This window comes from Struthio camelus, chromosome 28 (assembly GCF_040807025.1).
Source record: "Struthio camelus isolate bStrCam1 chromosome 28, bStrCam1.hap1, whole genome shotgun sequence".
NCBI lineage: Eukaryota > Metazoa > Chordata > Aves > Struthioniformes > Struthionidae > Struthio > Struthio camelus.
In genome coordinates, this window is record NC_090969.1 from 2850083 (window position 1) to 2861357 (window position 11275).

The window sequence follows — 11275 nt, forward strand, 5'->3', positions numbered from 1 at the left end:
CCATGGGTGTCTGCATCCTGATGTCCCACCCCATGGGTGTGTGTCCCCGTGTCCCACCCCGTGGGTGTCCACATCCTACCGCACAGATGTCCATGTCCCCTTGACCCACCCCATGGGTGTCTGTGTCCCTGTGTCCTACCCCATGGGTGTCCACATCCTACCGCACAGATGTTCATGTCCCCATGTCCCACCCCACGGGTGTCCATGTCCCCCCCCACAGATGTCCATGTCCCCGTGTCCCACCCCATGGGTGTCTGTGTCCCCGTGTCCCACCCCATGGGTGTCCGCATCCTACCGCACAGATGTTCATGTCCCCATGTCCCACCCCATGGGTGTTTGTGTCCCCGTGTCCTACCCCATGGGTGTCCGCATCCTACCGCACAGATGTCCATGTCCCCGTGTCCCACCCCACGGGTGTCCCTGTCCCCTTGCCCCGCCGCGGGGGCCCAAGTCCCGCCCTGCGGGGGGGTCCCTGTCGCCGGGCCCCAGCGGGTGCCCCCCGCGGGCGCCCCGGCCCCACGGCTCGCTGCGCGCAGGTGGTGAACGAGGGCCCCAGCGCCATCAGCCACGGCACCCTGGAGCTGCGCTGTCCCCTGAGCCACCGCGGCAAGCCCCTGCTGCTCGTCACCGGCCACTCGGGGCCCCCCAACTGCTCCGCCAGCCCCCCCCTCGGCACCCTGCCCCCCCGGGTGGGCACCGGAGCTGCTGGGCGCCGGCGGGGGGCGCTGGGGGGTGCTGGGGACGCTGGGTGGGCCTGGGAGGTGGGGGTGGCGCTGGGGGTACTGGGTGGCATTGGGAGGTGGGTGCCACCAGGGGATGCTGGGGACATCGGGTGGCACGGGGAGGGGGTGAAGCAATGGGTGGTACTGGGAGTTGGGTGGCCCTGGGGGGGGGTTTGGGGACACCAGGAGGTGCTGGGGATGGTGGGTGGCACTGGGAGGTGGGTGGCACTGTGGGGTGATGGGTGGCGCTAGGAGGTGCTGGGGACACTAGGTGGCCCTGGGAGATGGGGATGACACTGGGGACACTGGGTGGCCCTGGCAGGTGGGTGGCCTTGGGAGGCGCTGAGGACGCTGGGTGGCATTGGGAGCTGGGTGGCACTGGGGGGGTGCTGGGGACACCAGGAGGTGCTGGGGACGCTGGGTGGCCCTGGGAGGTGGGTGGCCCTGGGGGGGTGCACCAGGAGGTGCTGGGGACGCTGGGTGGCCCTGGGAGGTGGGTGGCCCTGGGGGGGTGCACCAGGAGGTGCTGGGGACGCTGGGTGGCCCTGGGAGGTGGGTGGCCCTGGGGAGGTGCAGCAGGAGGTGCTGGGGACGCTGGGTGGCCCTGGGAGGTGGGTGGCCCTGGGGGGGTGCACCAGGAGGTGCTGGGGACGCTGGGTGGCCCTGGGAGGTGGGTGGCCCTGGGGAGGTGCAGCAGGAGGTGCTGGGGACGCTGGGTGGCCCTGGGAGGTGGGTGGCCCTGGGGGGGTGCACCAGGAGGTGCTGGGGACGCTGGGTGGCCCTGGGAGGTGGGTGGCCCTGGGGGGGGTGCAGCAGGAGGTGCTGGGGACGCTGGGTGGCCCTGGGAGGTGGGTGGCCCTGGGGGGGTGCACCAAGAGGTGCTGGGGACGCTGGGTGGCCCTGGGAGGTGGGTGGCCCTGGGGGGGTGCACCAGGAGGTGCTGGGGACGCTGGGTGGCCCTGGGAGGTGGGTGGCCCTGGGGGGGTGCACCAGGAGGTGCTGGGGACGCTGGGTGGCCCTGGGAGGTGGGTGGCCGTCCCCGCGGCGTGACCCCGTCCCGTCCCCGCAGCTGGAGCCGAGCGCGGAGCGGCCCCACGTGCAGCGGCGGGAGGCGGCGCGGGGCAGCGGCCCCCACGTGCTGGTCAGTCCCGGGGTGCAGGGTGCTGGCTCGTGGGGTGCTGGGTGCTGCGGGTGACGCGGTGCCGGGTGCTGCGGGTGTGCAGTGCGGTGGGTGCCGCGGTGCTGCTTGGCGCAGTGGGTGCTGCGGGTGCGTGGTGCTGGGTGCAGCGGGTGCTGGGTGCGGTGCAGCAGGTGCATGGTGGTGGATGCGGCGGGTGACATGGTGCAGCGGGTGCTGGGTGCATTGGGTGACACCATGCCACAGGTGCCAGCTGCAGCGGGTGCTGTGGGTGCTGCAGTGCTGTGGGTGCATGGTGCCCAGTGCAGCAGGTGCTACGGGTGCAGCGGGTGCTGCGGGTGCAGCAGGTGCATGGTGCCTGGCATGGTGGGTGCTTCGGGTGCTATGGGTGCAGCGGGTGCATGGTGCCCAGCACAGCGGGTGCTGCGGGTGCTATGGGTGCAGCGGGTGCGTGATGCCCAGCGTGGCGGATGCTATGGGTGCAGCGGGTGCTGCAGGTGCTATGGGTGCAGTGGGTGCATGGTGCCTGGTGCTGTGGGTGTAGCGGGTGCGTGGTGCCCGGCACGGCGGGTGCTATGGGTGCAGCGGATGCATGGTGCCCGGTGCAGCAGGTGCTGCGGGTGCTATGGGTGCAGCGGGTGCGTGGTGCCTGGCACGGCAGGTGCTATGGGTGCAGCGGGTGCGTGGTGCCCAGCGTGGCGGGTGCTGTGGGTGCAGCGGGTGCTGCAGGTGCTATGGGTGCAGTGGGTGCATGGTGCCCAGTGCTGTGGGTGCAGCGGGTGCGTGGTGCCTGGCACGGCGGGTGCTATGGGTGCAGCGGATGCATGGTGCCCGGTGCAGCAGGTGCTGTGGGTGCTATGGGTGCAGCGGGTGCGTGGTGCCTGGCACGGCAGGTGCTATGGGTGCAGCGGGTGCGTGGTGCCCAGCGTGGCGGGTGCTGTGGGTGCAGCGGGTGCTGCAGGTGCTATGGGTGCAGTGGGTGCATGGTGCCCAGTGCTGTGGGTGCAGCGGGTGCGTGGTGCCCAGCGTGGCGGGTGCTGTGGGTGCAGCGGGTGACGCGCGCCCGGCGCCCGCAGAAGTGCCCGGAGGCCGAGTGCTTCCGGCTGAGCTGCCCCATGGGGGGGCTGGAGAAGCAGCAGCGGGTGAGCCTGCGCCTCGCCTTCCGCCTCTGGGCCTCCTCCTTCCCCCAGGTGAGCCCCCCCGGACCCCCCAGCACCCCTGGGAGCTCCCGGGCCCACCCCCCACACACCTCTTGGGATACCCTGGGACCCCCCAGGACCCCCTGGGACCTCACGGGGTGCCCTGGGATCCCCACTTGTCCCCCAAGCCCCCCTGGGATGCTCTGGGACCCCCCCCTCACAATGATCAGGACCCCCTGGGACCCCACACACTCCCACGCACCCTTCAGGAGCCCTGGGACCCCACCGGAGCCCACTGGGTGCTCTGGGACCCCCACACACCCCTCAGGACCCCTGACACCTCCTGGGACCCCTGGGCCCCCCCTAGCAACTCCCACACCCCGTGGGACCTCTGGGACCCCTCCATAACCCCCCCCCAGGACCCCGAGGGACTCCTGAGACCCCCTGGGCCCCCCGGGCCCCCCCAGCAACTCCCACACCCCATGGGACCTCTGGGACCCCTCTGCAACACCCCCAGGACCCCCCGGGACTCCTGACACCCCCTGGGACCCCCGGGGCACCCGGGACCCTGATGCCCCCAGCACCCCCATGAGACCTCCAGCACCCTGACGCTCCCAGGAGACTCCTGGCACCCCAGCACCCAAACGTCTCCAGCATCCTGACACCCACCACGGGACCTCCAGCATCTCCCCAGCACCCTAATACCACCTCAGCACCCCTGGGACCCTGATCCCCCTGGCCCTCATCCTCCCCCCAGCACCCTGACACCCCTCAGCACCCCAGTGCCCCACCAGGACACCCGGGGTCCCCTCTCCCCAGCACCCTGGGACCCCCCAGCAGCACCGTTGCGGCCCCAGTACCTGCAGCACCCTGGGACTCCAGCACCCACCAGCACCCTTGGGAGACCCCAGCACCCCAAACAGCGCCTGCGCCCGGGGCGCCCCGGTGCCTGCATTGCCGGATGCCCAGGGCGCCCGAGCCCGTGGTGCTGCGGGGCCGGGGGCCAGGGTGCCCGGGGTGCTGGGGTGCCGTGGTGCCAGAGCGCCCTGGTGTCGGGGTGCCTGAACCCACGGTGCTGGGGTGCCCGCGGTTTTGGGGTGCAGCAGTGCTGGGGCACCTACGGTGGGAGGGTGCTAGGGTGCCCGAGCCTGCAATGCCAGGGTGCTCAGGTTGCCCATGATTTTGGGGTGCCTGAGTCCACGGTGCCAGGGTGCTCAGGGTGCTCATGGTTTTGGGGTGCCCGAGCCCATGGTGCTGGGGTGCTCAGGGTGCCCATGGTTTTGGGGTGCTCAAATCCACAGTGCCAGGGTGTTTGGGGTGCCTGTGGTGCCAGGGATGCTGGGGTGCCCACACTTTTGGGGTGCCCATATCCATGGTGCTGGGGTGCTTGGGGCACCCTGGGGTGCCGGGGTTCTCAGGGTGCCCGTGGTTTTGGGGTGCCCACGTCCACGGTGCTGGGTTGCTTGGGGCACCCTGGGGTGCTGGGGATGCTGGGGTGCCCAAGGTGCTGGGGTGTTCACAGTGCTGGGGTGCTTGGGGCACCCTGGGGTGCTGGAGCGTCCAAGGTGCTGGGGTGCCCACGTCCACGGTGCTGGGGGGCTCAGGGTTTTGGGGTGCCCATGGTTTTGGGGTGCCCACGTCCACGGTGCTGGGGTGCCCATGGTGCTGGGGTGCCCACGGTTTTGGGGTGCCCACATCCACGGTGCTGGGGTGCTCGGGGCGCCCGCGGCGCCGGGCACCCGAGCCGACGTGCGGGTGCCGCAGAGGGAGGCGCAGGCGCCGGCGCCGGTGCTGCGCTGCGAGGCCGAGTACCAGGTGCACCGGCTGCCCTACCGCATCCGGCCCCAGCACTACCCCAGCGAGCGCCTGCAGGTCAGGGCACCCGCGGGCACCCTGCTGGCGCCCGCGCCGCCGCCGCCGCCCTGGGGGTCCGTGGGGGTGGCCGTGGGGTGGCTACGAAGGGTCTGTGGGTGGCCGTGGGGCATCCGTGGGTGGCCCCGGGAGGTCTGTGGGGCCTATGGCTGGCCATGGGGGACCTATGGATGACCTCAGGAGGTTCTTGGGGCCCATGGGTGGCCGTGGGAGACCATGGGGGATCAATGGATGACCCTGGGAGGTCCTTGGGGTCGATGAGTGGCCATGGGGGACTTACGGATGACCCCAGGAGGTCCTTGGGGCCTATGGGTGGCCGTGGGAGACCATGGGGGATCTATGGATGACCCTGGGGGGCCTGTGGGTGGCTGTGGGAGGCCATGGTGGACCTATGGATGACCGTGGGAGGTCCTTGGGGCCCATGGGTGGCCGTGGGAGTCCATGGTGGACCTATGGATGACCTTGGGAGGTCCTTGGGGCCCATGGGTGGCTGTGAAGGGTCCATGGGTGGCCCTGGGAAGTCTGGGGGGGCCCATAGGTGGCCCTGGGTGGCTGTGAAGGGTTCATGGGTGCCATGAGGCATCCATGGGTGGCCCTGGGAGGTCCGTGGGGCCCACGGGTGGCCGCGGTGGGCCACGGGGGAGGTAGGGGCGGCTCCGGGAGGTCGGTGGGGGCCCGACGGGCTGCGGGTGCCGCAGGTGTCGACGGCGGTGCAGTGGGCGGCGGCGGGGAGCAGCCCCGGGGTGCCCGTGTGGATCGTGGTGGTGGCCGCGCTGCTGGGGCTGCTGCTGCTGGCGCTGCTCAGCTACGGCCTCTACAAGGTGGGACGCGGGGACGCGGCGGGTCCAGGGGCTCCGCTGCGGCCTCTGCGCCGGGGGCTGCGGCGGGTACGGGGGACGCGGGGGACACGCTCTGCCGCGTGGGGGCACGTGGGGACGTGCTGGGTAGAGGGACGCGGGGGACGCGGGGGACACCAGACATGGGGACGCAATTGGGTATGGGGACGCGGGGGACACGGGTGGCACGGACATGGGGACAAGGGGGACACAGGTGGCACAGGGGACATAGCCACAGGGACGTGGGTGGTACAGGAGATGGGGGACACAAGGGACATGGGAACATGGGGGACATGGGTGGCACGGGGGACATGGGGGAGGCGGGTGGCACAGGAAACATGGGGACCCAGGGATATGGGTGGTACAGGAGATGGGGGACACAAGGGACATGGGGACATGGGGGACATGGGGGAGGCGGGTGGCACAGGAAACATGGGGACCCAGGGATATGGGTGGTACAGGAGATGGGGGACACAAGGGACATGGGGACCCAGGGGACATGGGCGGCACGGGACACAGGAACATGGGCGTGGGGGACACAGGTGGCACAGGGGACGTGGGGGCCACAGGGAGGTGGGTGGTACAGGAGATGGGGGACACAAGGCACATGGGGGACATGAGTGGCACTGGGGACGTAGGGGATGCAGGTGGCACAGGGGACATGGGTGGCATGAGACACTGGGGACAAGGGGGACACGGGTGGCACTGGGGACATGGGGACACGAGGGACATGGGGATGAGGGGGACCTGGGTGGCCCAGGGGACAGGGGGGACACAGGGGCCACGAGCACCCGGTGGGGCTCGGCAGGAGCTCTGCCGCCCGCGCCCGGACGCCTGGGTCCCTTGGGGCTGGCGGGGAGGGGGGGGCAGCACCCACCTGACCCCCCCCCCCGGCGCAGCTGGGCTTCTTCAAGCGCTCGCTGCCCTACGGCACGGCCATGGAGAAGGCGCAGCTCAAGCCCCAGGCGGCCTCCGAGGCCTAGGGGCGCCCGGCACCCGCCCCGGGAGCTGCCGCCGCAGCGGGCACCGCCGGGCCCGGCAGCAGCACGCCGGCGACGGCCGTCCCGGGCGCCACCGATGCCCAGTGCGTCGTCGTGCTGGATGTCACCGTGGCGGGCGCCGCTGGTGCACCGGGTACCGCGAATGCACCGGGCGACGCGGATGCACCAGACAACGCAGCTGCAGCGGGCACCGCTGAGGCACCGGGCACCGCGGAGGCACCGGGCATCACCAATGCACCGAGCACCATGAATGCACCGGGCATCGCGGACGCATTGGGCACCACAGGTGCACCGGGCAATGTAGATGCAGCGGGCACTGCGGATGCACCGGGCATCGCTGATGCACTGGGCATCATGAATGCACCGGGCACTGCGGATGCACCGGGCACCGTGGATGCACCGGGCATCGCTGATGCATTGGGCACCACGGATGCACCAGGCACCACGGATGCACCGGGCACCACGGATGCACCGGGCATCGCTGATGCATTGGGCATCATGAATGCACCAGGCACCACGGATGCACCGGGCATCGCTGATGCATTGGGCATCATGAATGCACCAGGCACCACGGATGCACCGGGCACCGTGGATGCACCGGGCACCGTGGATGCACCAGGCACTGCGGATACACCGGGTACCACGGATGCACCAGGCATCACGAATGCACCAGGCACCGTGGATGCACCAGGTATCACGGATGCACCGGGCACCGCGGATGCACCGGGCACCGTGGATGCACCAGGTATCACGGATGCACCGGGCACCACGGATGCACCGGGCACCGTGGATGCACCGGGCACCGTGGATGCACCAGGTATCACGGATGCACCGGGCACCGCGGATGCACCGGGCACCGTGGATGCACCAGGTATCACAGATGCACCGGGCACCGCGGATGCACCGGGCACCGTGGATGCACCAGGCACCGTGGATGCACCAGGTATCACGGATGCACCGGGCACCACGGATGCACCGGGCACCGTGGATGCACCGGGCACCGTGGATGCACCAGGTATCACGGATGCACCGGGCACCGCGGATGCACCAGGCACCGTGGATGCACCAGGTATCACAGATGCACCGGGCACCGCGGATGCACCGGGCACCGTGGATGCACCGGGCACCGTGGATGCACCAGGTATCACGGATGCACCGGGTATCACGGATGCACCGGGCACCGCGGATGCACCGGGCAACGCCGACACACCGGGCACCACGGCTGCACTGGACATCACCATGCACTGGGCACCGTGGACGCACCAGGCATCACCGACGCACCGGGCACCACCGACACACCGGGCACCCCTCATTCACCGGGCACCACCGACGCACCACAGATGCACCGGGCAACGTGGATACACCGGGCATCACTGACGCACTGGGCACCGCCGATGCCCCGGGTACCACCGACGCCCCGGGTACCACCGATTTCCTGGGCACCACTGACGCACTGGGCACCGCCGCGCTGGGAACTGCCGATGCCCCGGGCAGCACCGTTGCACCGGGCCACTCCGTGCCCGGCACCGCCGTGCTAGAACCCGCGAGGCGCCACGAGCATCACCGTGCCGGGCGCCGGTGCACCGGGCAACACTGAACCGGGCAGTGAGACCCCCAGCCCGGGCCGGGCACCACCGATGCACCGGGCACCGCCGTGCCAAGCAGCGGCACCGTCACCAGCAAACTGGACACCAGCACATGAGGCAGCAGCGCCGCGGGCACTGTTGTGCAGCGCCGTGGTGCAGCGCCGCGCACCGCCGTGCCGTGTTGTGCACCGCCGTCGTGCCTTGCACCGCGCACCGCCGTGCCGTGTTGTGCACCGCCGTGGTGCAGCGCCGCGCACCGCCGTGCCGTGTTGTGCACCGCCGTGGTGCAGCGCCGCGCACCGCCGTGCCGTGTGCGCCGTGGTGCAGGGCTGTCGTGCAGCGCCGTGCACCGTGTGCACCGCCGTGCCTTGCACCGCCGTGCCGCGGGCACTGTTGTGCACCGCCGTGGTGCAGCGCCGCGCACCGCCGTGCCGTGCAGCGCCGTGCACGCGCCTCACTTTGCACTGAGCCCGCCCGGCGCCGCTAAGTTATTGGGGGGGGGGGGACGGGGACGGGCCCCCCCGGTGGCGCCGGCCGGGCTGCGATTGCACTAGGGCAGCGGGGCCCCGCGGGGCCGGGGGCTGCGGGCTCCCCCCCCCCCATTAAACGTGTCCTCCCCCCCCTCCCGGCGTGCGCACGCGTGTGTGGGTCTTGGGGAGTGCACGCGCGTGTGCAACGCGCGCCACGGCTTGGGTGTCGTCCCCCCCCCCGGCGGCACCCGGAGCCGGTGGGGACGCGGGCCGGGCTCCGTGCGGGGCTGCCGCGTGCCCGCCGCCTGGCACACGCGTGTGCAAGCACGTGGCCCCCCCCCCCACCCGCTGGGGTGGTGCACACGCGTGCCCAGGCGCGTGGGCCTGGCCGGTGGGAGCGAGCAGGGGCGCACACGCGTGTGCGTGCTGCCACACCGCAAAGGGGGCACGGGACACGCGTGTGAGCGCCGGCCCCACCACCCCGGCATGTGCGTGTGCGAGTCTGCGAGCGTGCAGGCGTGTGCACGTGTGTGTGCATGTGCAGGCGGGTGTGCAGGTGCAGGTGTGTGCATGGGTGTGCACGTGCAGGCAGGTGTGTGTGCACCTACAGATGTGCAGATGCAAGCGTGGGTGCACGTGCAAGCATGTGCGTGAGCAGGCGTGTGCATGCAGGTGTGCGTGTGCAGGCGTGTGCGTGTGCAGGGGTGTGTGCAGGTGTTTGTGTGCAGGTGTGCGTGTGCATGCAGGCGTGTGTGTGTGCAGGCGTGTGCGTGTGCAGCTGTGTGCATGCAGGTGTGCCTGTGCAGGCGTGTGCGTGTGCAGGCAGGTGTGCATGCAGGCGTGTGCGTGCGCATGTGCAGGCGTGTGCAGGTGTGTGCGTGTGCTTGCATGTCTGCGTGTGCAGGCATGTGCAGGCGTGTGCAGGCGCGTGCGCGTGCAGGCGTGTGTGCATGCAGGCGTGTGCAGGCGTGTGCGTGTGCATGCAGGCGTGCGTGTGCAGGCAGGTGTGCGTGTGCAGACGTGTGCGTGTGCAGGCGTGTGCAGGCACGTGCGTGTGCAGGCGTGTGCCTGTGCATGCAGGTGTGCGTGTGCAGGCGTGTGCAGGCAGGTAGGCGTGTGCAGGCGTGTGCGTGTGCAGGTGTGCGTGTGCAGACGTGTGCGTGTGCAGGCGTGTGCAGGCGTGTGCGTGTGCAGGTGTACGTGTGCAGGCGCGTGCGTGTGCAGGCGTGTGCAGGCAGGTGTGCGTGTGCAGGCGTGTGCGTGTGCGTGTGCAGGCGTGTGTGTGTGCATGCAGGCGGGCGTGTGCAGGCGTGTGCAGGCAGGTGTGCGTGTGCAGGCGTGTGCGTGTGCGTGTGCAGGCGTGTGTGTGTGCATGCAGGCGGGCGTGTGCAGGCGTGTGCAGGCAGGTGTGCGTGTGCAGGCGTGTGCAGGCGCGTGCATGTGTGCGCACAGACGCGTGCGCGCAGACGCGCGGCGAGCCGAGCGTGCCCCAGGCCCGGCCGGGCGCGCACACGCGTGTGCGGGCGGCAGCTGGCAGCCGGCCGGCGCTCGGGTTTTCGCGGCGCCGGGTTACATCCATTACGGGTCATTACATGCCGCCGCCATCAATAATGCAGCACCCGCCGGGGGGGGCAGCACCCACGGGTGCCGCTGACACCGCAGCCCTGCCGGCGCCTGCACCCGGCCTCAGCACCCCAGCACCCGCTGTACTCACCCCCCCAGCACCCATTGCACTAACACCCCCAGCACCCGCTGTACTCACCCCCCCAGCACCCATTGCACTGACACCCCCAGCACCCGCTGTACTCACCCCCCCAGCACCCATTGCACTGACACCCCCAGCACCCGCTGCACCCATACCCCCAGCACCCATTGCACCCACCCCCCAGCACCCATTGCACTGACACCCCCAGCACCCGCTGCACCCACCCCCCAGCACCCATTGCACCAACACCCCCAGCACCCACTGCACCCACCCCCCAGCACCCATTGCACCCACCCCTCAGCACCCATTGCACCGACACCCCCAGCACCCATTGCACTGACATCTCCAGCACCCGCTGCACCCACCCCCCCAGCACACCCTGCACCGACACCCCCAGCACCCATTGCACCCACCCCCCAGCACCCCCTGCACCCACCCCCCAGCACCCATTGCACCCTCCCCCCCAGCACCCCCTGCACCCACCCCCCCGCACCCCCTGCACCCAGCCCCCCCCCGCCCGGCGTTGCTCCCCCTCGCCCACGTGACGCGGCGGCAGCCGGGGCGGGGGGGGGGGGGGCGGGCAGGGCGCATGCGCGTGCCGGGGTTGGGGTGGGGGGGGCACGTGCCCGCCCGCAGCCCCGGCACGAGCCGGGCGCGCCCCCGCCCCCCCCGGCAGGTCAGGGGGGGCCCGGGCAGGGGCGGGGGGGGCGCGGGGGGGTGTGCAAGGGGCGGGCACGGGGGGGTGCACGGGGGGGTGTAGGTGGGTGCACGGGGGGGTGCACGGGGGGTGCGGGGGGGCCCGTGGT

General features: G+C 71.2%; 2 protein-coding genes across 2 annotated transcripts in view; both read left to right on the forward strand.

Moving 5' to 3' along the window:
- Positions 1-6744, forward strand: part of ITGA5 (integrin subunit alpha 5) — a 33554-nt gene extending 26810 nt beyond the window's left edge. Inside the window, exons 25-30 of the mRNA XM_068921618.1 lie at positions 537-689; positions 1792-1863; positions 2937-3050; positions 4764-4871; positions 5570-5692; positions 6607-6744. Coding sequence (XP_068777719.1) covers positions 537-689; positions 1792-1863; positions 2937-3050; positions 4764-4871; positions 5570-5692; positions 6607-6690 — 654 coding nt within the window. The 3' untranslated portion in view covers positions 6691-6744. The remainder of the gene's footprint in view (positions 1-536; positions 690-1791; positions 1864-2936; positions 3051-4763; positions 4872-5569; positions 5693-6606) is intronic.
- A 210-nt stretch (positions 6745-6954) lies between these two features.
- LOC138062527 (mRNA decay activator protein ZFP36L3-like) lies at positions 6955-8085 on the forward strand. Its single transcript, XM_068921127.1, has one exon. The coding sequence runs from the start codon at positions 6955-6957 to the stop codon at positions 8083-8085; it is 1131 nt and encodes a 376-aa protein (XP_068777228.1).
- The last annotated feature ends 3190 nt before the right edge of the window (positions 8086-11275 follow it).